At 52.0% G+C, this 25,652-nt stretch overlaps 9 protein-coding genes across 9 annotated transcripts; 5 read left to right on the top strand and 4 right to left on the bottom strand.

Annotated features, from left to right (window-relative positions):
• Window positions 1-631: 631 nt before the first annotated feature.
• Window positions 632-2,902, bottom strand: BO83DRAFT_371008 (ribosomal RNA-processing protein RRP9). Its single transcript, XM_025529919.1, has 2 exons — window positions 2,461-2,902; window positions 632-2,384 (listed from the first exon to the last, which is right to left on the bottom strand). The coding sequence occupies exons 1-2, from the start codon at window positions 2,827-2,829 to the stop codon at window positions 888-890; spliced, it is 1,866 nt and encodes a 621-aa protein (XP_025383063.1). The 5' UTR covers window positions 2,830-2,902; the 3' UTR covers window positions 632-887.
• Window positions 2,903-3,301: 399 nt separating this feature from the next.
• pre1 (proteasome core particle subunit beta 4) lies at window positions 3,302-4,211 on the top strand (the record flags this gene model as incomplete). The annotated part of the gene is made up of 4 exons (XM_025534364.1): window positions 3,302-3,398; window positions 3,474-3,723; window positions 3,786-3,909; window positions 3,973-4,211. The coding sequence occupies 4 exons, from the start codon at window positions 3,302-3,304 to the stop codon at window positions 4,048-4,050; spliced, it is 549 nt and encodes a 182-aa protein (XP_025383062.1). The 3' UTR covers window positions 4,051-4,211.
• A 180-nt stretch (window positions 4,212-4,391) lies between these two features.
• Window positions 4,392-6,465, top strand: BO83DRAFT_382710 (ubiquitin carboxyl-terminal hydrolase family protein). The gene is made up of 2 exons (XM_025532290.1): window positions 4,392-5,108; window positions 5,162-6,465. Exons 1-2 carry the CDS (start codon window positions 4,424-4,426, stop codon window positions 6,328-6,330), a joined length of 1,854 nt encoding a protein of 617 aa, XP_025383061.1. The 5' UTR covers window positions 4,392-4,423; the 3' UTR covers window positions 6,331-6,465.
• Window positions 6,466-6,708: 243 nt separating this feature from the next.
• Window positions 6,709-9,082, bottom strand: BO83DRAFT_431802 (uncharacterized protein; the record flags this gene model as incomplete). The annotated part of the gene is made up of 3 exons (XM_025535594.1): window positions 6,709-8,563; window positions 8,613-8,848; window positions 8,915-9,082. 3 exons carry the CDS (start codon window positions 9,080-9,082, stop codon window positions 6,709-6,711), a joined length of 2,259 nt encoding a protein of 752 aa, XP_025383060.1.
• Window positions 9,083-9,854: 772 nt separating this feature from the next.
• BO83DRAFT_348067 (U3 snoRNA-associated protein UTP13) lies at window positions 9,855-13,141 on the top strand. The gene is made up of 3 exons (XM_025528836.1): window positions 9,855-10,120; window positions 10,175-10,202; window positions 10,274-13,141. The coding sequence occupies exons 1-3, from the start codon at window positions 9,947-9,949 to the stop codon at window positions 13,000-13,002; spliced, it is 2,931 nt and encodes a 976-aa protein (XP_025383059.1). The 5' UTR covers window positions 9,855-9,946; the 3' UTR covers window positions 13,003-13,141.
• A 133-nt stretch (window positions 13,142-13,274) lies between these two features.
• spp2 (spliceosome ATPase-activating subunit SPP2) lies at window positions 13,275-15,146 on the bottom strand. The gene has a single exon (XM_025532289.1). It carries the CDS (start codon window positions 15,031-15,033, stop codon window positions 13,387-13,389), a length of 1,647 nt encoding a protein of 548 aa, XP_025383058.1. The 5' UTR covers window positions 15,034-15,146; the 3' UTR covers window positions 13,275-13,386.
• A 167-nt stretch (window positions 15,147-15,313) lies between these two features.
• eaf1 (MYB and HSA domain protein) lies at window positions 15,314-20,826 on the bottom strand. Its single transcript, XM_025529918.1, has 5 exons — window positions 20,471-20,826; window positions 20,245-20,388; window positions 17,162-20,094; window positions 16,945-17,102; window positions 15,314-16,887 (listed from the first exon to the last, which is right to left on the bottom strand). The coding sequence occupies exons 1-5, from the start codon at window positions 20,512-20,514 to the stop codon at window positions 15,742-15,744; spliced, it is 4,425 nt and encodes a 1,474-aa protein (XP_025383057.1). The 5' UTR covers window positions 20,515-20,826; the 3' UTR covers window positions 15,314-15,741.
• Window positions 20,827-21,201: 375 nt separating this feature from the next.
• Window positions 21,202-22,901, top strand: BO83DRAFT_412000 (putative 60S ribosome biogenesis protein Mak11). Its single transcript, XM_025534363.1, has 2 exons — window positions 21,202-22,186; window positions 22,245-22,901. The coding sequence occupies exons 1-2, from the start codon at window positions 21,248-21,250 to the stop codon at window positions 22,842-22,844; spliced, it is 1,539 nt and encodes a 512-aa protein (XP_025383056.1). The 5' UTR covers window positions 21,202-21,247; the 3' UTR covers window positions 22,845-22,901.
• A 558-nt stretch (window positions 22,902-23,459) lies between these two features.
• BO83DRAFT_324463 (translation initiation factor eIF2 subunit gamma) lies at window positions 23,460-25,150 on the top strand (the record flags this gene model as incomplete). The annotated part of the gene is made up of 3 exons (XM_025527976.1): window positions 23,460-23,983; window positions 24,049-25,035; window positions 25,120-25,150. The coding sequence occupies 3 exons, from the start codon at window positions 23,460-23,462 to the stop codon at window positions 25,148-25,150; spliced, it is 1,542 nt and encodes a 513-aa protein (XP_025383055.1).
• Window positions 25,151-25,652: the final 502 nt, after the last annotated feature.

Below are 25,652 nucleotides of genomic sequence, written 5' to 3'. Positions count from 1 at the left end.
ATCCTTCCCCGGCCCGCCCGGCATGACATACTAGTACTACCACCTACCCCTCCCCAAATTCCAATCCTAACCGCGCACATTCGCGTGCGCGCGTCACAGCATTTAGTAGTACATGAATAACCCTTAGTCCTTCCCGGCCAACATACGAGTAAATACTTAATGCGTCTGATCATAAAAATAGCCGTAAATAATAATAATAGTAGTAGTAGTAGTAGTAGTAGTAGTAGTAGTAGTAGTAGTAGTAGTAGTAGTATTATTGAGCTAAACTTAGTAACTACGTATGCAGCATGCCCCGCCCAACTCGCGGAGACCACTACGTAATTAGTATCTAGTCTAGGGCTCTAGGCACTAGGCAGATATCCCTATCCGCCTTCAGTCTAGTCGCCGGCTTTAGCGCCGGGGAATTAATGAACCCGTTAGCTAGACAAGCTAGATTTAGTGGCCTGCAGGGGACAGGGTCGTTGTCACGCTCGGCGCTTATGTTGTGGGTTGAAGGAAGGACTTGTCAGTGGTACATGATGATGGTTTTATTGGGGTTAGTTCAGTTGGTTCTATTTGGTGAGGGGGGTTGGATGTTTTGTGATGAGGAGTAATAATACTAGTAGTAGGAGAGGAGTCATTCAAGAAAATTGTCATGTTCAAAGTATATACATCGTACAAAAAACCGGCTAAATCACGGAGATTAGAGAGATAGTAGAACAGAAAAGTACCTCGTCTAATGCGAACTTTTGAAAGCAATATGCAGAGACCACCGGCCCGGGAATAAAAGATACATGCATAAAATAGAAGGAGATATAGAATGCACAGACGCCTTGTTTTCACTACATTGCATACAGCCGTCCAGCGCCGCCACCAAGATCAGTTAGTCAGTCAGCGCCTCGATTCGATCATTTCGATTTTTCGGAGATGAATGATACTTCGAACACCACGGCGCCGTTCCGACCGTCTGCGGTGGGGCCGTCATGGAAGTTGTTGGAGAAGCATTTGAACCTTGCTAGCCGATGTTCCTTGCCAACAGCGGCTACGATGCAGAGCCCATGTTGCTCGGGCGCAGACGGCTTGTTGTTGGACTTGGACTTGGACTTGGGTTCCGCTGGCGCTTGGCCTGGTTTGGCGGTTTCTGCACGACGCTCGAATACAGCAATGTCGTTGATAACACCCTTGACCAGCGGTTCGGCTTCCTCCTCGGCTTGCTGGGCCGGCGCACCGTCGACTGCCATGTGATCCGGGCTCGTTGGTGTGTCGAAAGCGAGGGTCTGCTTTAGTTGCTCGGATGGGGTATCGGGAGTAAGCGGGATGCTAGATCCTGCTCCGATAGGGCCCAGGGCAACTATGGTCTTTTTGTCTTCTGAGATCTTCCAGGCACGGATGAAGCCATCCCAGCTGCCACTAAGAACGACATCTGTGCCTGGAAGGGTAGTCAAAGCGGTGATCCAGCGGGGCATGCGCCGGAGGTGACGGGAGTTGTGTGCTGCGGTTTCCTGGTTGACTTCCGAGGAGAGTTCATCCAGTGGAGGTAAGGGGTCGAGGCCGTGTGCGTAAGGGATCGTGTGAAGCGGCTTCTTCTTGTGAATGGACCAGAGAGAGATGGAACCTGAGTCCGATCCCGTAACGAAGTGGTTAGGAGGTAACGGCGCTACACAGTCAATGTTGTTCTCTTGATAGGAGGCGCTCTTAGAGCCACCACGGAAGATCAATTGGGATTCCTCGATAACCTTCCACAACCTGGCCGTGCGATCACGTGCTCCCACACTGACACACTGATCGATTGCCATGGCGGCGACGGACGTAACATGGTCTTGATGTCCGAAAAGTGTCTCAACATAGGCATGACCGGCTGTACTCAAAGACCAGGTCTTGATGGTCCGGTCATAAGAGCCAGAGAAGAGCTGCTCGCCGGAACTCATGGTAGATATATGACGAGCGAAGGCAAGACCACTGACAGCGTCGCGATGTTGTGTGAAGGTCTTCAAGGGGGTAAGAGTCTCTGCATCCCAGACAATGAGTTTCCGGTCTTGTCCTCCCGTGGCTACAAATTTTCCGGACGGCGACACTGCGACAGACAAGATGTTCTTGGTGTGGCCATGTTCCTCTCCCGTCTCCGCAACCTTTCGCAAACCCCGCACAAACCTGACCTGCTTTGGCTTCTTCCGTTGGGGCGCTGGGGGACGTTTAGAAGTTTCGTTTGTCGTAGGAACCGTGGAGGTTGGTGTGGCGAGTTCCCATTTGATCAAGGTCTTGTCCTTCGAAACGGTGTAAACGTACGGCGCGTGGACTGCAATTGATGTAGTTGATTGCGTATCTGCCCGGAAGAAGGTATGGGAGGCCGTCGAGAAGGCCAATTCGGAGGCGATCTGACGATAAACGCGTCCTTTGAATTCATCCTGCAGTTCTCGTCAGCTCTGCATGTAAAATGCCCGACCAGTCGAACAGGAGTGGAATGGGTAGATGGATACGTACAACATCCTCCTTCAGCCTTTCTGCGATCAAGTCACGATCGATCTCGGCTGCATCAAAGCCATAGTCCTCAACCTCATCCCGGACATTCTCCAAGTACCGCTCCGCAAGCTTCAATCTCCGGTCTCCGGCTGTCTCTCCTTCGTCGGAATCCGAGCCACTTTCTTCCTCCGACAAACCTGATGCGCCACTGAGCTCATCCTCATCGATGTCGCTTCCCGAAACCGACGGCTCCCTAGTCTTCTTCTTGCCACTCTTTGCGCCCGCATCTCCGTCTCCATCGACACCTCGTTTCTTAGACGCGGGGGCGCCGGCGCGGTCTTCTCTCTTGCGCTTCCGCTGCGAAGCGGGCAGGGTGAAAAAGGACGACATCACCCAATGTAATTGACCGAAGCTCCGGGAGTGGAAAACGGGCGGTAAAAGAGGGTCTGGAGGGGAAGAAGGCTCTGGCAAATTGGCCGATGCGATGGAGATACTCGGTTTCTCACTTTTTTCTGCCGGTGGACCGTGCAGGCGGAAGGCGCATCAACTTTACGCCTAATTGCTGACTCAGCACGGAGCTCAGGCCTAAGGCAGTAAGGCAACAAGAGCCGCAGCTCCAGGCAGTCAAAGCTCCGCGCGGCCAACGATGGGCTCTCGACTGTCATCTTCCCATCACCTCTTCCATTACCGCCCTTTCTTTCATCTTTCCTCTAAATTAATCACACCCTGACATACTACAGACATGTAAGTACACCGAAATTTATATCGATGGACACGACGCTCACTCATCCTCGTTCACAGGGAGGTTCTACTCGGCATCACTGGCAAGGACTTCGTCATTCTGGCGGCCTCCAAGGCTGCCATGAGAGGCCCCACCATCCTCAAAGCCGAAGATGACAAGACAAAACAGCTGAATGAACACAACCTTATGGCCTTCTCCGGAGAGGCGGGAGACACGGGTTCGTCGCAGCTTCCCCAGTGATCGGAGACGCGGAACCGCCAGGAACTACATAGCTAACCCGGAGCTCAACTAGTACAATTTGCGGAGTACATCCAAGCCAATATCCAACTATACACGATGCGGAACGATACCGAGCTGGGCCCGAATGCGGTTGCTAGCTTTGTTCGGGGAGAAATGGCGCGGAGTCTGCGGTCTCGGAATCCCTACACTGTCAACCTCTTGCTGGGAGGTGTCGATCCCATCACGCACAAGCCTCACCTATACTGGATCGATTACCTGGCATCGCTGGCACCTGTACCATATGCTGCTCACGGATATGCACAGTAAGTGCGGGCGCTGGGTAACAGCGGTTTCAGCTGTTGGGATTCATACTAAATTGCTCTAGATACTACTGTCTGTCCACCCTCGATAAACACCACCACCCCGACATTTCGCTTGAAGAAGGAATGAAGCTATTGGAAATGTGCACAGACGAATTGAAGCGCAGACTACCGATCGATTACAAGGGTGTATGTTACCGAAATCATAGGCACCTGGAGTGCGAGCAAGTACGGGTAGCTGACAGCTTCTAGGTTCTGGTGAAGATCGTGACTAAGGACGGCGTGCAAGAAGTACCATTCGATAATAACAGGATTGTCAAGAGTGCCTAATGTGATGTATCATACCAATGATTGTCTAATGTTTTCGGTTTCACGGGACTTGGGTTTCAAGAGAAGATCGGTTTGCATGGCAGGGTAATTTCCATGGCTTTGACCGAGACAAAGTCTCTCCTATTATTTAGCTAGGTAGAGACAATATCAATGATTTCTTGAGAAGTCGCTTTGTCCGTAATATCGTAGCACTAGCGCACCTAGCTTGATGCCGCCGGGTTGCGATCCCATGATGCCGTATGTAACCAAGCACCTTATGACGCTGTGCGGGTGTTTGGCATGTTTGCACCAGGCGGTTTGCATCGCGTCCTTCGCAGTTTGAATCCCGCAACCCCAGCAGCTTCCCTCACAAATCTCGCCATTCTACCCAGTCATGATGTCGAAGAGACAAGCTGAGCTGTCGCTCGAGGAAGAGCTTGCAGCAGGCTCCCCTGCCTCGAAGAAAGCGCGTGTGGAGGATGAAGAGCTGTCGGAAAACGATCCGCGCCGTGGAGCTTTGCCGATTCGCCGGGCGACTGGACAGGAGCTTGAAGAACATGAGCGCAGCGGACAGGATATACTTGCGGCTGCCGACCAGGAAGGCGAAGAGCTAGCGGAAGCAGCGCAAGATGGAGGCCCCGAATCGTCCGATGTTGATGCTGATGACGACAAACCGGTTATCGCGGCCCCGAAACGTCAGAGCGCCCCCATGGAGGGCTACAGCGACTTGTACCTCGATACGATCAATCGTGAGATCCTCGACTTCGATTTTGAAAAGCTATGCTCAGTCAGCTTGTCGAACATCAATGTTTACGCTTGTCTTGTGTGCGGCAAATATTTCCAGGGCAGAGGACCGAAGTCGCATGCTTATTTCCATGCGCTTGAGGTCGGACACCATGTTTTCGTCAATATGGGTACCAAAAAGGTCTACGTTCTCCCGGAAGGATATGAGGTCAAGAACCAGAGCTTGGATGATATCAAATACGTGGTGGACCCGTACTATAATAAGGATGAAGTGATGAAGCTGGACAAGGAGGTTCATGACGCATTCGACCTAGCAGGAAATCGCTATAGGCCTGGTAAGACACCCAGGTCGTTTATGTTGCTAAGTGCAATGTGCTAATATCCCCAGGCTTTGTCGGTATGAACAATATCAAAGCCAACGATTATCTGAACGTGGTGGTCCAGCTCTTAGCTCACGTCTTCCCCATCCGCAATTACTTCCTGCTGCACGAATTCCCTCAACCAGGAACGCCTCAATTAGCCCTCCGCTTCAGTACTCTAGTCCGAAAACTATGGAACCCCAAAGCATTCCGCTCACATGTATCTCCACACGAACTGTTGCAGGAGATCGCTCTCCGCTCATCGAAGCGCTTTACACTCACACAGCAGTCCGACCCAGTGGACTTCATGTCGTGGTTCTTGAACAACCTCCACCTGTCTCTTGGAGGTTCCAAGAAACCATCCAAGACGCCTACAAGCGTTGTCCAAGCCGCATTTCAGGGTCACTTGAGGATCGAAAGCCAGGCTATCACAGCCCACTCAGATACCCAAAACGCACGTTTAGTGTTCACCGAATCCGGCTCCATCAACAGCCAAACGACACCCTTCCTCATCCTCACATTAGATCTACCACCCACGCCTCTCTTCCAATCCGCCAACCGGGAATCTATCATCCCGCAAGTCCCTCTGACTACCCTCCTAAACAAATACAACGGAATCACCGCCTCCGAAAAACTCGCCCACAGAGTCCGGCACAGGCTCCTGCACCCTCTTCCTCCCTACCTCCTATTCCACATCAAGCGCTTCAGCAAGAACCGCTTCGTCTCTGAACGAAACCCTACAATCGTGACCTTCCCGTCCCCTCGCTCATTAGACATGTCGCCATATGTTGAGCCGAACCCAGAGATCTGGCCGCCAGGCGAACCGATCCTCTACGACCTCGTCGCAAACATCATTCTCGACCCTACTGTCGCTGCCCCAGGTGCCCACGAGGAAGCCGCAGCAGACAAAGGAGTCAATGCAGCTAGTGGAAAAGCCTCGTCAGGGGCTGGAGCAGGAAGCGAGAAAGTCTCCTGGCTTGTTCAGTTGCATGATAAAGCTATGTCTGCGGAGAATAGTCGGCTTCAGAAAGAACATGCTGGCGAGCAGCGTGGGCCCGAGTGGCTGGAGATTCAGGATCTGTTTGTGAAGCGGGCCGAAACCGAGACTCTGTTCACGAAGGAAGGGTACTTGATGGTATGGGAGCGTCGGAAGGTCCCTGGCATGCCGAATCGCAAAGGGAAGAACCCGGCGAAGTGATACCGGGATGTCTTTGGATGTGAAGTCTTGTCAAATATTCCTTGTTCAATGGCCCCGATCGTAGGCCTCGCAAAGGAGGGGCTACTGTATAATTAAGAATTTTACGACGATGATAGAATCAATATTTCTCCCGAGTTATTTTTGGTCTTGCAACCATAGCTCATACTAAGTGATTCTGTTGAAGTTACTCGGTCACTATGGGGCTATAAAGTAATATGATGATACGAGAAGGATTAAGTGACTGTGTCCATTATGTCCAGTAATATGTGCAATGAAGAGAAAAGCGACGGCGGCTGCAAAGAGCCACTCTGTCAAATGAAAGTAATGTGGTCAAAAGGCCATCTCAGGATTTTATAGCCGACAGAAAGATTACGATCTTCATAGGGTTCCCCAGCCGCAAAACCTTCTTCCGATCTTGATGGCGGCACCAGATATGACACCCCAGACAGTGGCATTCACGGCAGCTTGTATTCCAGTTATGAGGGCGATTTTTCCAAGGTATGACAACATGTCTGATCGTGGTGTCAAACTCCAATCTCCTAACCCTCGGACATCAGCTCGGAGCGCGGTAGGAGCGTGAGTAGACCGCAGATATGACGCAGCAAGGGACCGCAGGTAGAGGGATTCGAGGGGTATGAACATAACGTTTGTTAGTATAGACGCTAGATGCGATGCTAACGAGTCGACAGGGTGAGAGGAGAGAATGGTCACCCGATTTGCAGTGGCAGTTCCACTAGGTACCATATTTTGACGAATATTAGGGTCGGAAATTCGGGGAAATATCTCGGAATCAAAGTCATTCTCATGGGCTCGCTCTGCTTCGGGTGATTGATGAAGTGTGTCACCAGGTGACGGTTCCTCTATGCTCTCAGGCAGGATATTCACCGGATTTGACGTAGGAGCTTCAGCAGGTGGCCGTTGTGGTTCGAGACTTTGAATGTTACGCGGAGAGGCCGAGCCAAGGTTGTCACTGATAGGCATAGGCGATGCGCTCGTGGTCATATTGGAGAGTCCATCACTATCCATATTATCCGAATTAACAACCGTGGTTAAATTCCTGCCCTGGTTGGACAAAAGGCTATCAAGAAATTCAGAAATCGTTTGCCCGTCTACAACCTCGCCATTGGATGGAAGTTGAGAGGCTTCATTTTGAGGTCGTGCAGTTGCCTGTCCTTGGTTCTGAGGGCGGCGGTTTCCCAAAAGTTCCAGCTGCATTGTGATGACATCGGAATTTTGATGGATAAGAGAAGCCCGGACCCGGGGTGAAGCTGGAGAAGAGGTCGCAGGTGATGATGGACGGGAGAAAAGCGTATTTGACCGCGAGTTCCGGTTATTCTCGCCTGCATCAGCATGCCGTGACTCTCCATTTGGTAGAGCTGGCGAGTTGTCGTCTGGTAGAGGTAATGTCCCTGCCCTCCGTAAAGGAGCCATTTCCGCGAGGTCGCCACTACTCATTTCAGTTGGCGACTGAGACATACGGTTTTCCTCATTGGCAAGGACTTGGTTACCACCGAAGCCAGCTCCTAAATCAGCTGTTTGATCGATCGAGCCTCGATTTGGAGTATCAGAACGTGTTGGGTCATGATGGATATGCCCATTTGTAAACGGGGACTCGGATGACCGTCTTCGTGGTCGACGGGTTCTGGATTGCCGCTCATGCTGCAACTGCTCTATGCTTTGAGGAAGGGACTCCAGCCACTCTCGTCTACGACGAGCGTCTGCTGCTTGCTCCGACGCTCGTGCCGTGCGCAATGATTTTAGGCCAAACCAGGATAGCGCCCATGATCGAAAGAAGCCTAGCTCGTACATCAAGTCTTCCGTGAAGGAGAGATTACTGCGACGGTTCTCTTCCTCTGATCGACGTCCGAGAGCTGGCATCATCCAGTCGATAAGATCATTGTCGTACGCCACTTTCACAGAGAGTTCGTCCGCGTAGATAGGCTTGGGCAGTCTTCGCCGAATAAATCTATAAAGCCTTACCTCGATTACTGGGCGTAGACATACCGATAGGTAAACGAGTAACGACGGGGTTTTTAGAAGGCCCAGTAGGAATCCGCTAAGAGACTCGATAGAAAGGTCTGTGGGTAAACTGGGTAGCTGCATTGAAGCTAGCTCTCCAAAGGGCAGAAAGAAGCGTATCCCGGGCATAGAGTGAGCAGGAACGATGTGAAGGGATTGTAAGAGGGAATACATGTACGTCTGTATCGCCAGGACCAGCATGGTTCCTCTTCCCCTATATGTGATGTTAGAAGATGGTGAAAAGGTTGGTCTGGGATTCTTACGCTGAATATACGACATTCAACAATGCCCGTATAAGCCTAGAGCCCACGTCATCTTCCGGGAACAAATTCTGCAAGAAAGCAATTAAACGTTCCAAGGGGTGATGTCGACAAAAGGATATGCATGTAGATACAGCCCATGCCGGGATCCCGGCGAAATAGAAGCCCCATATTCCGTAGGCAGAGCGCTCAAGACGCACTATGCTCAACAGGGGCAGCCGCGTATAGCTCTTGAAGGTCTGAGGTATATGATTAGCCCACTGTCCCATTGCTATAGATTCCATGACTGCATATAGGGCTCTCACCTGTACCCGACCCAGAAGAGAAGAGGTCCACCAAGAGCCAAGGAAGATTGAGACTTGGTCCAGAGTGGCCATAACCAAGCCATAGTCGTTTTCCGCAGCTATGATATCGAGCTTCTGCTGTTCGCTGGGCCCACTAACATTACCATCTTCGCTGACAACAATCCCCATTGTGGAAAGGATGTCATTCTTGGCCCTACGGAGTTCCCTGCCAAAGGACTTAGATTGGGGATTGATTGGATGGCCTCTTTCATCATAATGCTGGACGTATCCGTCCGCATGTAAGCCTGATATTGTCCGCTGAGTGACATTTCCTGAGTTCACCACAGAACTCGCAGGGCGCTCAGGAGCTTCGTAAGGAGACCGGCCCTAGATAACTGTTAATTATTCGGTCATTACAGTAAATTGCGACGCGTGAAATGAAGGCGAGAGGGTAGAGGCGTGACAGCCCGTTTTAAGATGGGGACACAGGTGGGTATGAAGACGAGAGCTGCAGATATGCCTAAAGGGGGATCTCATTCACGTTGATTGCATATTACTTCAGGAACAGACTTTCGCGCAGACAACAAACTACATCAGATGTGTCCCCACTCGCAGCTGAGCATATACAAGAAAAGAGACATGAGCCTACCAGAGCCAGCCGATTGAGATATGCTCGCCGCCCCATCGCGTGAGCATGTCAACAACGTTCATCGAAAAGTAACCGCAGGGGGCATTTCTGCCTTGATGAAGATATCCGAGACCAGTGAAAGCAACTCGATGGGTTGCGAGATCGGTGGTGGTCCTGCCCCAAATGGTAAGTGTCAGTCATGTAAGCGGCTCCGGCGTCTGAAGCGGCTAGATCACGAGCTAGCGGGGTTCCACCAGCTCGTCAAACAAAGCAAACATCTCGAAAAAAGACCCAAAAGTTTCGGTGCGACGGCGACTCGGACGGCGGTACGCAACTGCCATTTTCTTTGAAGGCGCGGATTTGTTCTGTCATATGATGGCGCGGTAGATTTATAGACTTCTGGTTGTTGAGAAAATTCCCCCATCATGTCCAAAGCCGTGGTTAAGACGACCTTCGAGGCGTCTCGAACTCTTCGTCCTATCTACACCGGAGGAAGCACTGCGCTGGATGCTAGTGGTCGTCTATTGGCGACTTGCATTGGCGAGGATGCTCTCGTGGTCGACCTTGAGACCGGCGACCAAGTTGCCAGCCTTGAAGGCGTAAGCTTCTCTCACGCATTCAGAAGTCGCAAATAGCTAACCCGGATGTTCTAGGATGGCGAAATAATCACTAGCTTGGCCAGTATGCAACTCTCCCTCTCTCTTACTTCCCTTTCCTACGCTAGCTAAGAGGTATGTACTGACTGCGTTTAGTTTCTCCATCGGCTTCGCACGTCGTTCTCTGCTCGCGCTCGATGTCCATGCGCATCTACTCTCTGACTCCTTTTGATGAAAACACACAAACCGTCGAGGCCAAACTAGCTAGAACCTTGAAACCTCACACAGCTCCTGTTGTTACCACAGCAATCGATCCCACGGGTACTCTCCTAGCAACTGGCGCTGCGGATGGTTCTATCAAGGTTTGGGATATTCGGGGTGGATACATCACGCATACTTTCCACGGTCATGGTGGTGTTATCTCGGCGCTGTGTTTCTTTCAAGTACCTTACCAGGACAACGACAAGGCATCATCAAAGAAGAAAAAGAAGGGGTCCAAGGGCAAGAGCCTTGACTCTGATGAGGATGAGGACATGGATGAAGTAGCCGATTCGATCGGCGCTTTTCGACTCGCTTCAGGTGACGAGGAGGGTATGGTCCGCGTCTGGGATTTGAATAAGAGGAAGCCCATCGCATCGTTGGAATCGCACGTCTCTGTTGTCCGGAGTCTTTCGTACTCACCCGCAGAGAATGCGCTGCTCTCTTCAGGCCGCGACAAGACTGTCATTGTGTGGGATGTGCGGACTTTCAAGACGCGCCGTGTTATCCCCGTTCTTGAGAGCGTGGAAGCAGCTTGCTTCGTCGCTGACAGCGGATTGTGCTTGGTGGGAGGAGAGAACGGCCGTTTGCGTGTTTGGGACTGCAACCGCGGAGGAGAGGTTACTCACGAGCAAGAAGCTGCAGCCGAGTTCGAGGCCGTAGTGGCGATTCAGTATTCCGCGGGCATGTCATTCGCAATGACTGTGCATGCTGACCAAACCATTCGACTGCACTCGCTTCAGCCACTCGCCGACTACAAAGCTGGGTCTACCTTTGAGCCGCTGCCGGTTATTAGGCGCATCTCCGGCAACGATGATGATATTATCGATCTTGCATATGTCGGTCCCGATCGGTCGATGCTTGCGTTAGCTACCAACACCGAAAGTATAAGGGTGGTTTCAGTTGGACCGTCCGAGGATAGGCCAGCTACCGGAGAGGGTGACTACTTTGGTGCCGACGTCACACACTTGGAAGGTCACGACGACATCATTATTTGTATCGACGTGGACTGGTCAGGCCACTGGCTTGTTACCGGCGCAAAGGATAATACTGCACGTCTTTGGCGGCTTGACCCCAAGAATTCCTCTTACACATGCTTTGCTGTCCTCACTGGACATGCAGAGTCGCTCGGTGCCATCAGTTTCCCCCGAGCTCCTCCGCCAGTCAACACCCCTGCTCACAACGACCCCTTGAACCATCCCCCTGCTTTCCTGCTCACAGGATCGCAAGATCGTACTATCAAACGATGGGACACGGGTAAATTGGCTCCTCTTAAGTCTTCCAAACCTCACAACCCCAAGGCCGTGTACACACGCAAAGCCCATGAAAAGGATATCAATGCTCTGGATATTAACCCTACATCGACCTTGTTCGCATCCGCGTCCCAGGACCGTACAGTGAAGATCTGGTCCATCGAGGATGGCTCCGTTGTGGGTGTCCTGCGGGGACATAAGAGGGGAGTATGGTCAGCACGATTCGCTCCTCGTGGTACCCCTATCCTCACCTCCGACACGGGAACGAGCACAAACCGAGGCATGATTGCTACTGGATCGGGAGACAAGACTATCAAGATCTGGAGCTTGTCGGACTACAGCTGTCTTCTCACTTTCGAAGGTCACACGAACAGTGTGCTCAAGGTGATCTGGCTGCCACCTTCGGACTTGTCTAACAAGGAAGAGGATGAAGACGAAGCAATGACACATAATGCAGTTGCGCAGGCGAAACCTCTGGTTGCGTCTGCGGCCGCAGATGGCTTGGTGAAGATTTGGTCCCCTTACAGCGGCGAGGTCGAGACGACTCTCGACAACCATGAGGACCGTGTCTGGGCTCTGGCCAGCCCGACGCCATCTGGCTGCCGTGACGACGTTCTGTCCTCCTCTACCCTCTCACAAACCTCTCCCTACGGTCTTGCCTCTGGTTCTGCCGACTCAACTGTTACCTTCTGGACAGACACGACTTCGGCCACTTACACCGCTACAGTAAACGCCAACTCAGCTCGTATTGAGCAAGATCAACAGCTTCAGAACTACATTCGCGCCGGGGCTTATCGCGAAGCCATCACACTGGCACTTCAGCTCAACCACCCAGCCCGGCTACTGTCCCTGTTCACTTCTGCGATAGATGCTGCAGAGGACCCAACAGCGACCGATTCCGAAGCCAGCGAGCGTGCCAACAGCCTAACTGGCAACCCCTCGATCGACGAGGTTCTTCAAACTCTTGACCCGGAAAACCTCTGTACACTCCTTCTCAGACTTCGTGACTGGAACACGAACGCCCGAACATCCAGAGTCGCCCAGCGGATCCTGTTCGCTTTGTTCCGCTCCTACCCGGCTTCAACATTTGTCGAGCTTGCCACCTCAAGCATGGCGAAGCGTCGCCGCGAAGGTCGCACTTCAGCAGGCATGAAGGATATCCTGCAAGCGCTGGCCTCGTATACTGACCGGCATTACCGCCGTGTTGAGGAACTTTCCGACGAAAGCTACCTCGTAGAATGGGTTCTTGCAGAGATGGACGGTGGTGTGGGACTCGGGGGCCTGGGCGTTTCTACCCCGTATGACCCTTACAGCAGTCTCCCTGAAGACAGTGTCCCAGAGCATGAAAAAGACGTGGTCATGCTGGGGGTATAGGAGAACCCAGGTGTGGATAAAAACAAAACTTTTGAATGAGACTATGTACAAATAGACCCAAGTTAATCTGCATGATCTTTGCAAATACCGTGTGTATGTTGGCGCTTTCAGTGGGAGTACTTGTTCTGTTTTTGTTAGGAGACCAGCATATAAAAAGTTCTTTTTTTCCCCCCTAGATGGTACTACCTGTTCTGAATTAGAAGCTGTTGAGGCAAGTATTCTACATGGCTATGAGATCTGTTGTCGGTATTGAAACGTCAGCGTTAATAGTGTCGCTATCGATAGTCCTTCCATACGCCCTTAGTCGTACAAAAGTGGTATCAAGATCATAAGTAGTATATGCGGATTTGAATATGTCTATGAAACTGAAAGGTCTTCCTCAGATCATCGATCATCGTCTCTCCTTCTCCGGCGGGAGTCGCGATCACTGTCTCGCTCCCTATCACGGTCACGATGTCTGCTCGATGTATGCGAGGAAGAGTGCCTCGAGCTACTATGGCGATCATCATCTCGATACCGTCTGCTGCGGTCTCGATCCCGATCTCTGTCCCTGTCACGCTCTCGTTCCCGGTCCCCAGTTCGATCGCGATCCCGGCGATAGTCACGATCCCGGTCACGGTCTCTGTCCCGGTAGTAGCGGTCATCTCGACTGTCACTGTCTTCATCCTCGTATTTGCGCCGTCTTGAATGCCGGTCACTGGATGACAAACTCCGGTCTCTCCTTGAAGATCCCGTCCTGCGTCTGTCATAGCGATCACCGTCATCGTCATCGTAATCGCGACGCCGGGAGTCACGATCGCGATCCCTATCCAGGCCACTCTTCTCCAAATTGCGATCGCGTCGTTGCTTCCATTCATCCTCATCGCCCCGTTTCTTGGCATCCTTCCGTTGCGCAGCAAGTTCCTCCTCTGTTATGAACTCGCCCGTTTGCTTGTTCCGCATCATAATGGGCATATATACACCCTCCGGGTTGGACTCGCCCTCCTTCCCTCCCTTCCTAGAGCCTTTCCGCATGGCAGCCTTGCCCCATGCGCCGAGCTCGGCCTCTGCACCCTTCCCACCAGACACATCTTTCGCTCCAATCCCCAGGAACCCGGGACGGCGCTCCGGGACCCGCGGCTTGTTGTCCTGATTTGAAGAACCACCGTATTTTCCTCTTCCTACAGCTTGACCCTCCTTCCACCCCATACCACGAAGTAGCGCAGCGCCAAACTCCTCAACCGGGATTGCGTTATACTGATCCAAGCTCGCAGACTCCGGGCGCGCCGCAACATCCGCTCGAAACGAAGAGGTCTCATCATACCGTCCTCCGGCCCGATCATCGCCATCCCGATTAGCCGACTCAATAACAAGATCCGACCTGCGCTCCGGCTCACCCTTCGTCTCCCGAATAAGCGCCTGCAGAGCAATCTCATCCTGGGTAAGTGGCTTGCGTTCTTCCTCAGCAGCAGGAGTAGCAGCAGGCCCAGTAACATCCTTCATCGGACGATCATTATCCGTCGGCTGGGCTGAATCCTGCGAAGCCGGCTGCGCAAAAGTCAATCCATAAGCCACACTCGGACGCTCTGTCTCAACATTGTCTCCAGCAACTTCGCCCCTTTTCTGCGCTTCCTGAATGGCCTGGACCTCCTTTGGCAAAAGGTTCTTGCCCTTAGGTTTCCGAAGATTGACGCCCGGGCGGTCCCTCCAATTATTGTTTCCGGCGACGGGTATAACCAGCTCACGCTTTTCTTCCACCTTGTTTGCGGGGATGGCGGTTCCCGTTAAGGTGTCGAACCCGGTGACGACTTCGTGGGTGGGCGCAGCTTCTTCATCGGATTCTTCGTCATCGTGCAGGTGGTGAGGTCGGCGCGCGAGTGTTCGGCTAGATGGGTCGGTGGAACGTGCTGCGCCTTGAATGTTGAAGGACGTCTTTTTCGGCGGGCCATTTGCTGGCGCTCTTGTGGAATTTCCGCCTAGTGATAAAGAGAACGGCTTCGCTGAGGAACCGGAGTCCGCATTGCCGCTCTGCGGCGGTTGGGAGGACGACATTGTGACGGTGTGTCTTCGTGAGCTGCTGGTCTGGAAAGAACTAATTAAAAGAGTGGAAATCTGCCTTCAATCCATAGGTGCGATATGAGCACCCGCGGCGTATGGCGAGTCTGTACTGGGTATGTAGAACTGAAGCTGGTGGAGGACTAGACAATCGGCGGGATAAAAAGAAGGCGGTGGCAAAAGACGCGGGTTAGACGCGCGCTTAGACCCATCCCCAAGGCAATTACGAAGTAGTGCAGGTGCGTCAATTATTATCAATAGTAATCGTACAGTCGTAGTCATTAATTCTCTTTTGCTCTAATGCAATCCATTCCAAATGACGTTCCAATAATTTCCTGACCTTTTTGTATCCGTCCTATCAATACATGTAGTACAACGTTGAAAATGGAGGGGGACATGGCCCCGGTCGATAAAATGGAAGCCATTTGTGCATAACAGGCAACCGGCTGAAAGCCGGTGAAAATCTGCCGGTATAACAAGAGAAATCTGGAGAAAGATAAGACAGGAAGGTCTGTCTCGCAAAGCAGGTAGAAGTGTTTGGGGGGAGGTGAAAAGGACGAAGGGGTTGGAGGCAATAAGGGTGGCGTTGATAAAGAGGATTGGAGGGTGTCAAGGTGAGTGCTCGAAGCAGGGATAGTGAATAAAAGGTGATAAGGTGGGTGGGAAATATTTACAACGAAGAAGAGAAGATCAAGGGAAGGTCAGTTAGCTTGTCGCCGTCTGAGCCTGCGGAGGGTTAGGACTCTTGCTTGTCCCGGCCACTGCGCCAGCCTGGGCACTGCCACTGCGCTGGGTTTGCGGCGTCACACTCCGGCTCGGCTGAGGAACCGCCCCGTTCATAGCAGGGGAGCTCCCTACACCGACACGATTTTGCTGGGCAGGTTGGGGAACACGCATCATGGGGGAATATCCTTGAGCCTGAGGTACTTGCATACCAGGCGCACCATTCAAACCCGGCTGCGGGGACTGGAAACTGGCCTCGTGAGGAATTTGATAATTGGCTTGCACGCTGCCAATATTTCCAGCAGCAGCACTCATGGCAACTTGGGACATGCGCTGCTGTTGATACTGATGCAACCGATCCGTAGCAAGCTTGTTAACCTGCTCCGGAGGCATGTTCGGGTTGCTCCGCTGTATTTGGCTTTGGATGGTGCTGATAGTTGGGACCACACCACCGGAGAGGAGATTGGGTTGAGCCATGCGGGGAGAGGGCGTAGACACTCCCTGTGGGGTGGTGTTGTGAAAGGATGGGCTTTGCATTCCACCTCCGGCCTGCAGCGCCGCCATCATCGCAGGGTTGTTTGGAGTGCCGTTGACGTTCGGCATATTCAGATTCGGAGAATGGGATCCTTGTGGCACAAACTGCTGTTGATTATGGAATTGCTGCTGTGGCTGTTGGGGCTGAGCCTGCTGTTGATGAGGATGTTGTTGTGGCGGGGCCTGCTGTCTGGTCTGGAGGATCCGTTGTTGCTCTTGAAGCCGATTTGCCTCCCGCATAACACGCGTATTATCAGGTGTCTGCATGGGCATCCCAGGGCGGGCACCATTGTTCTGTTGGATTCCCGACTGTGGCATCATCTTCATCGCCATTGGATTCGATGGCATGGGTCCATTCACAGGTGTAGCGTTGGGCATACCCTGCATATGGGGACGTGCTTGGTTAGCACCAACTCCGGGGGGCAGCCCGTTGGGCAGCCCGTTAGGCAACGCATTCGGAAGGCCATTTGCAGTGTTGCCGGTCATAGCAGAAGTTCCAGGGTTATGAGGCAGGCCGCCAGGAGTGCGTCCTGGGGCATTCATCATCGGCTGCTGGTTAGGTATTTGCCCGGCACGTTGGGCTGCTAGGTTCGCCTTAAGCATAGATGTTAGTCAAGAATAGAGTGCACGAAAAGAGAAACACGGTCATACTCTTTGCTGGGCAATCATTTGCTGCCGGTATTGTTCTTGCCGCTCCTGAAGCTTCAATTCACGCTCGTACTTGAGTCGGCTGAATTCAGCGGGCGACGTAATTGGAGGTTTCGGTTGATTTGCTTCGTTTACTTTCCGTAACGATGCCAAGTGCGAGGCTATAGGAAATCAAAACAGTTAGCAATAGCCAAAGCAAATATGCTGATTCACATCTTACCATGTTGCTGCTTCTGGAGCATGGTCTCTCGCTTCTTAGCCAGTTTTCGCATGGCATCAAGCAATGCAAGGTGCTTAGAGGATCTCTTGCGATCGACCCTGACAGGTTGCGTCGTCCGCCTTCGGACTTGGGGTACTGACTGCGGATTGCTGTTGTTGCCCTGTTGTTGCTGTTGCTGCTGCTGCTGCTGCTGCTGTTGCTGTTGTTGTTGTTGGGCAGCTTGTTGTTGCGCTAGTACAGTTCGCTGTGCTGCCTCAAGCCTTTGGTGATAAGCACGGAAGTACTGTGTCTTGGACATGTCGGCTGGCAAGCCTTCCAAACCGACCCAACGCTCAAAGCATTCCCAGGGGGTCCGCCTTTCTGCCCCCGATGTAAACTGTGATGATGGTGTGAGACAGTTGGAGATGAGAGACCAATTGTATGAGTACTCCTTGACTAAGCGCCGTAGCTCATCATCCTCTGCATATGTCCACTGAGACGACTGTCTAGATTCAAAGAAGCCAACCGAGGGCATAGGATGCTCAGTCGGAGGGCGAAATGAATGACCTGGGTGGATTCTTTCACGTATATGTCTGTTTTCAGGTCGGAACAATGCGACATTGCTTTGTTCTGGCGGCAAATCCAGCACGGCTTGCTCGGGATCTGATTGGTACTGTGAGTAGTCGTAGCGGCTACGCTTGGGGGGTGGTTCATCGTCATGGAAAGTGATTTTGCCCGACGCGTATTTCGAAACGGGCAGGATCTCGGTTTTCCATACAGAGTCTGGTGGTTCTTTGAATGCGGGCAAGTTCGTGTCTGGGGCAATGGTGACAGGTGTGTATGTTGGCAGATTATCAAGGATCTCTCGAGCTGCCGCCGTCATGTCCAATGAGAACGTGAACTCGTCGGTACCAAGGGAGAAGATCGCAGCTGGTGCAACTGTGTCATGAAGATCGTGGCGCGGCTCATCATTGAATCCTTCACTAACAGAATCCTCTTCGGTGGAGGGCACTAGATCTGGTGTAGGGTGAGATATTGCCGCCATTTCATCACCTGTCTCTTCAGGTGGCGAAATCATGCTGGATTTAGCTTCAATCTTCAATGATGGGTTCTTTACTTGAATGCGGAGCAGTGACCGATGCTCGGGGTCACTGTTAACATACTCCGCACACCAGTCAGCACAGCTTTTTGCAGCTGCAATCTTCCACTTCCGCTCTTCACGGAAATCAGTGCGCATCCACTTTACATGATCCAGAAGAACATCCCAATGTGTTGCCTCTCGAGGTGGTTCAACTGAACGTTTCAACTGACGCAAGGGCCATCGATTCGCATTTTGGAGGGAATAGATGCGGCGCAAGGTACGACAGTCCATTTGTTCCTGGTAATCAAGGAAGTGGTTGGAAGTGGTTAAGGTCTTGTGGGCTGATGCGAGAAGTGTGCTAAGACTTGTACCCCGGGGAGGTGCGTATGCTCGATTCTGGAAGAGGGTGAAAAGATAGTCTTGTTCTTCATTAATCTTGGCAAGATCACCAGCGTGTTGCCGGACCATTTCCATAGACTCGCTTTTCTCTTGGATCTGTTGTTGTTGCTGCTGCTTTGGGAATACGACGGTAGACAATTTAGTTCTCTCTTTCTCACGCGCTTTCCGATCTTTGAACCGCATCCTGGCTGCAGAGTCAGGGGTCGCAGTGGACACATCCCGTGCTGATTCTGTAGGCTTCTCGGGCAGAGTTCCCTTGTCCGAAGGCGAGACGGGCGTCTTTGGAGGTTCTCCCAAAATCTCGGAAACAGATTTGTGTCTGATAGCGCCAGAGGACACCCTGGTTGTCATTCTTTCCGGTGGAGACGGTACCGGATGGGCTGGCGGCGTCGGTTTCTTTAGCACTGGAGCTGTTTCCGTAGGCACCTTGCTGCTGGCCTCAGCTTGAGGTGCAGGCCCGGCTTGTGTGGAAGGCCGTAACTCATCGGTTGCCTCAATAACTCCGTCAGGCCTCTTATGATCGAGTGACGGAAGAGCCGGTGCCATCTCGGGCGTTTCTTTCGGCGTTTCTTTGACGTCAGCCGGCGACGTCACAACATTTTCCTGGATGACCTCGCTCGTGACAGTACCTCCGTCAACCTCGTCCGCAGTTGTCTTAACCGCAGCCAGGTTGCTCTGTTGAAGTGATTGAGCCTCTTCCAGGCGAAGTTGCTCATCAGGCGTGGAAGGCACCAAGCTAGGCGGTGCCTTGACTGCCTCTTCATCTTTGGGACTTGGAATCTTGTGGGGCGCATCATTCACCTCCTCCGCAGGGCTGGTAGCGGGTGAAACGGGGACTGGCACCGGGGTATTATTGGAATAAGGCCCAGCTGAAGAAACAGGGGAGAGTGGCTGCTCAGGAACCTGGGCGGGCCGGCCCTGAGCGAGGGTAGGCCGTATACCATCCTTCCTTTGAGCGGACGAAAGGTCTGGAGTTCCAGATAGCCGGGCATCCACATTGGGCTTTGTCTGTGCCTGAGCTGGGGATGCACTACCTTCACCGATGCCATTGCTATAGTCATTTGGATGTGCTTCCGTTGTCAATGTAGACACCTCGTTGTCAGTAGCTGATGGCTGCGCGGGATGCGCTATTGCAGGAGCCGAAACATCAGGCACTTGGGACACCTGAGATGCGATAGCAGGCGCGACTTGATTAGTTGCCACTCGGTGCTCAGGCTCGTGATCAGAGGGTCTCTGTTCTGTTACTTTCTGATACTTCGGCTGGCGCTCACCATCATTGGCAATGGCCTGCGCAGCAGCACTCTGGGCTCCCAATTGCGGGACGGAGGCCGTAGCATCGTGAGATTTGGCAGTCAATTCCGCTGGCACCGGTCGTGTCGCCGCAGCTGTCTCCTCTGCTTCCCTGGCTTTGCGCGCCAAAATGGACGCATAGTCTGGTAATGGTGGGAGTGTAGCTGGATTGAAATAACGACCTCTGCAAACAGTTAACGTATGCTCCTCAGTAAAGGTGGAGATACATGAAAATAGTTGAAAATCCCACGAATTGGGGCGGATAGATAAATTGTAAATAGTTTGGACATATGAAACAACAGCTATATGAGTGACTTTGATATGGGCGACTTACTTTGAGAGGTCGTTGGCGTCGAGGAACGCCTGTTCCTTATGGTGATAGAGCGAGTCCGCCGGAGCGTTCTCGGTCGCGCCCGCGAAGCCTACGGTCGCAAAGTAGAGCTCGCTCAGTTTGCGCTTCCGCGACGACAAACAACGTCTAAAATTCCAAGTAAGCGATAATTCAATATCGCAAGGACCAGGGGAGTAGATTGGATCGCTGGGGGAAATAAAATACGTACGCGATCTCATCTTTCTTAGACCGGAGAAGCTCGTCACGGAGCATGGAGTCTATTTCGGGGAACACAGCATCCGATTAACGCGCTAAAATTAAGGGGAGTGGATTGAGCGAAGTCATCCAGATGGAAAAAATCGCTCAGAAATGATGAAAAGGATGGGGTTGTGTTGTTATGGGATGCAGAGGACACGACGCGAAGATTTCGCTGGGAAGGGATTTTTTGGGGGGTGTTAGTGGTGATGAGACTTCTGGACGGGTAGTATGGGAGGAACTTTGGTTGGTTGGTTGGAGGATTCTGGGTGAGTGCCGGGAGCAGCAGAGAGCGCCAGGTTTGGGTGTTGGTACTGCGATGGGTGGTAGTAGGCGGGTAGGAGTCCCCTAGCCCTGCTATTCCTTAGATTCCTTACTAGGGGCGATAGTCCACCATTCCATGCCTGCTCCTTATGTAGGTATGATGTGAACCGCTGAATGGCTGGCCACCAGAAAAATGAGGGCCTGAGGCAGCAAAAGAAGTACGTAGCGCCGGCGGCTTCCTTTCGCAGTTTTCTGTTGTTGCTCCCTTGTTGATTTCTCTCGCGCTCACCCGAGTGATTGCCGCATTCAGACCCGCTGGACACCTTAGGCACTAATGGCTCGGAAAGACGCGTCTCACCGCCCCGACTCGATGATAACGTCCGGCAGAAAAAAAAAGTTGCCCGCTCAGATAGATGGTCTTTGATAGTTAGTATGCAGAAGCAAACACATTCCACTCTGATTTCATTCTATTAAACAGACCACAATCATGGTAAAGAGAAAGAGAGACGAGGCGGCCAAGGACCGCCAGAGCTCTATGCAGCCAGCCAAGGTTGTCAAGGCTACAGACAGTGAAAAGGCCTCTTCCACCTCAACGGCTGACGGTCCGTCAATCACGCTGCAAATTATCACCGGTTCCTACGAAAAGGTTCTGCACGGCTTCACCGCTGCTGTTTCACCTACCTCTTTTGCATCTAAGGATACGGATGAAGATGGTGATAAGTCCAATCTTGTACAATTTGTGGATACTTTCCTGTTTGAGGCTCATACATCTGCCATTCGCTGTCTCGCCTTGTCACCATTGCCGAAGGCTGATGCAACAGAAAACGCTCAAGTTATCCTAGCCACTGGTGCTACGGATGAGCGTGTTAATCTTTATTCTCTGTCTGCTGCTCCTGTTGCAGTGAATGACTTATATCCCACCGTACCGACTCTCGCGGGCAACAAAATCCTTGAGAATCCCAAGAACCGCGAGCTGGGCACACTGATGCATCACTCCGCTCCGATTTCGGCTTTGGAATTTCCCTCCCGATCAAAGATCCTTGTTGGTTCTGAGGATAATACAATCTCTGTTACTAGAACTCGGGATTTCTCCGTTGTATCCACCATCAAGGCCCCTCGTCCGAAAGTTCAGGGTAGGCCAAGCGGTGACACAGCACCCCCGGGAGGCACCCCGTCCGGTGTCAATGATATCGCTGTCCATCCTAGTATGAAACTGATGCTGAGTGTGGGCAAGGGAGAAAAGTGCATGAGGCTCTGGAACCTTGTTACAGGGAAAAAGGCGGGCGTGTTGAACTTCAACCGAGAGATTTTGCAAAGCGTCAAGGAGGGCAAATGGAGCACTGGAGAAGGAAGGAAGATAGTGTGGAACTCGAAGGGTGATGAGTTTGCTGTGGCATTCGAGTGGGGTGCAGTTGTCTTCGGCATTGTAAGTTTGATGTTGCATATCCCCCATTGCAAGAGCCATTCCTTAACATAGTATACAGGACTCCACTCCCATTTGCAGGGTTTTCCCCAGCCCCCGGAGTAAGCTTCACCAGATGAAGTACGTCAACCCAACGCCTTCTTCCGATGACAGCGATGAATTGCTTGCTGTCTCGACGGAAGATGGTAGGGTCATTTTCTACTCTACTAAGCAGGTTCAAGAGGCGACAGAGGAGGATGATTCGCCCATCCCCTATGCGGAAGCTGTTGCTCAGCTCGGCGGTAGAGCAGCAGGCTTCCCTGGAAGAGTGAAGGACTTCGAGGTCCTTGATCTAAATGGTCAACGAGTTGCTGGAAAGGATAACCTTCTGGTAGTAACAGGAAATAGTGAGGGCTTGGTCCGTGTTTGGCTGCTGCAAGGAGCCGATCTGGTCAAGAAGGATACAAAAGGTACCAAAAAGAAGTCCGCCGAGACGGAGAAGAAAGTCATCCAGGTTGGTAAGTTCTTGAATGCCTATGGCACAGGCAACCGAATCACCTGCCTCAAAGCATTTGTGATGCTGGCTCCTGAAGATCCTTCGACGCTAGAGGATTCGGAAGAGGACTATGATGAAGAAGTGAGCCAGGATGAATCCTCCAACGAAGAGAGCGATGAAGAATAGGTTTACCGCCTATTTGATGATTGTCTTACTGTATATACCCAACCCTTGTTGATAGGCAAACGGATGTGTAAAATCATACCATTGCAGTCTTCCATTATCTAGAGGTGCTTTCCGTATCGCTCCCCCACAACTCTCCCTACATTATGAATGGTCATATTACCGACGTCCCATACAAACTTCTGGACCCTTCACTGCTTTGTGGTTAGTCGCTTTTGACGTCTGTACGAGCTCCTGTATGCCATATTGGTCACACAGGTCGACAAATTCGTAATCTCATTGAGCCTTTCCACTTTACTTCGACAAGTATAAGCATAAGCATCAATAGAGACGGTGAATATCTTTCAGTATTAATTCTAGTAGGTGCGAGTCGATCGACTAAGAAAGTGAGGTTCATTTTTGGCAAAGAGGTGAGTCAGTATAAATCCTGCCGCCGCCCACCGCCCACTCGCTCTCCACTGCACAAATCACAACCCCACTGGCCGAACCGTATCATATCGCCTCCGTCCTCAAGCAGCAATTTTCATCAGACAACACGACCCTCGCCCCTCGTCCTCTCCACCCCCCATCACCCCCCTTTTCTAGAACCGCTGTTGTCTCTCGATTTCACTAGCAATTATGGCTGCCAACGGCGACTTCTCTGACGACGAGTCCCAGCCTGGATCCCCCATGCTCGATGCGAACGGTCACGATGACATCGAAGAGCAAGAGCCCCTCGACCAGGAGTCCAAGCCTCTGAAGTCTGCGATGAAGAAGGCGGTTCCTCCTCCCCAGCCCAAGCGGCCAGAGCTGCCCGAGCAGCCGAATCCGGAGACTCTGGACCTGTCGACGCTGACTCCTTTGACCCCCGAAATTATTGCGCGCCAAGCCACAATCAACATTGGCACCATCGGTCACGTCGCTCACGGCAAGTCGACGGTCGTTAAGGCTATCTCCGAGGTCCAGACTGTCCGTTTCAAGAACGAGCTGGAGCGAAACATTACGATCAAGCTGGGTTATGCCAACGCGAAGATCTACAAGTGCGACAACCCTGAGTGCCCTAGGCCGACATGCTTCAAGAGCTTCAAGAGTGAGAAGGAAGTCGACCCGCCTTGTGAGAGGGATGGCTGCAGTGGCCGCTACAGACTGTTGAGACATGTGTCGTACGTTGAACCTCAGAATCCTGTGTAGTCAAGTTATTCTATGCTAACTCAGAGATCGAAATTAGTTTCGTCGACTGCCCCGGTCACGATATTCTGATGAGTACTATGTTGTCTGGTGCCGCCGTCATGGACGCTGCCCTTCTCCTTATTGCCGGAAACGAAACTTGCCCTCAACCTCAGACTTCGGAGCACTTGGCCGCCATCGAAATCATGAAGCTCAGCCACATTATCATTCTGCAGAACAAGGTGGACTTGATGAGAGAGGATGGTGCCCTGCAACATTACCAGTCGATTCTGAAGTTCATCCGTGGTACCGTCGCCGATGGCTCTCCGATCATTCCCATCTCTGCACAGCTTAAGTACAACATTGATGCTGTCAACGAATACCTGGTTTCGCACATTCCGGTCCCCGTCCGCGATTTCACCGCTTCCCCTCACATGATCGTCATTCGTTCCTTCGATGTGAACAAGCCCGGTGCCGAGATCGAGGAGCTGAAGGGTGGTGTTGCCGGTGGTTCCATCTTGACTGGTGTTTTGAAGCAGAACGACGAGATTGAGATTCGCCCCGGTTTGGTCACCAAGGACGAGAATGGCAAGATTCAGTGCCGTCCCATCTTCTCTCGGGTCATGTCCCTCTTTGCCGAGCACAACGACCTTAAGTTTGCCGTCCCTGGTGGTTTGATTGGTGTCGGTACTCGCGTGGATCCTACTCTGTGCCGTGCTGATCGTCTCGTTGGTTTCGTCCTTGGTCACCGTGGACGCCTTCCCGCTATCTACACCGAGCTGGAAGTTAACTACTTCTTGCTTCGTCGTCTGCTCGGTGTCAAGACCGCCGATGGCAAGCAGGCCAAGGTTGCCAAACTTACTAAGAACGAAGTTCTCATGGTTAACATTGGTTCTACGGCTACCGGTGCTAAGGTCGTGGGTGTTAAGGCTGATGCTGCCAAGCTCAGCTTGACCAGCCCTGCTTGTACCGAGGTGGGAGAGAAGATTGCCATCAGTCGGAGAATTGAGAAGCACTGGCGTCTGATCGGTTGGGCCAACATTGTCGCGTAAGTCTAAAGCTCCGCCCCTTATACTCTGCGAGATTTATTCCCTGCTCTGCGAGAATGACGTGATACTAACTTTGGGCATAGTGGTAACACCCTTGAGCCCATCCTGAACTAAAGAAGTTATTGCCCGCTTGGATGGCCAGGCTTGTATCCACCAGATTACGGCTGGTGGGGACGTCAAAGAGTCTCTGACACCAAGTCTTGGCAGGGTCAAGTCACGAATGAAGTAGAATGGTTTGCAGTAGCGAAAGGGGGTGTCAGTTAACTCCCTGATTAGAGACCACAGGGAGCCTAATCGTCGCCTATTCCACCTGCTGATGATTGCGAAGAACAGGAGATCGTGAGTATCCTCCACGATAACCAGTTGAAACGTTCGCAGGATCGAGGAGGTCGGGCAAGCAGCAGGATGGGAAGGCATTTTAGAAGATCAGGTGGCATGGCTGGAGTTGCGCAGACCACTTCTTTGACGTGTGTTACGACGCTTGTGGAAAATATTTCTTACAATTTTTTTTCTTTTTTTGTTCATTCTTATTATTCGGTCCGGCTTGCATGGCTCTATGTAGATGCTGTATAGGGGAATGATGAACGCAACGAAATAAAAGTCAGAATTTCTTTGA

Source organism: Aspergillus eucalypticola (genome assembly GCF_003184535.1).
Source record: "Aspergillus eucalypticola CBS 122712 chromosome Unknown BO83scaffold_37, whole genome shotgun sequence".
Classification (NCBI taxonomy): Eukaryota; Fungi; Ascomycota; class Eurotiomycetes; order Eurotiales; family Aspergillaceae; genus Aspergillus; species Aspergillus eucalypticola.
Note: the sequence above shows the minus strand (reverse complement) of the source record. Positions and strands in the feature narration are given on the sequence as shown.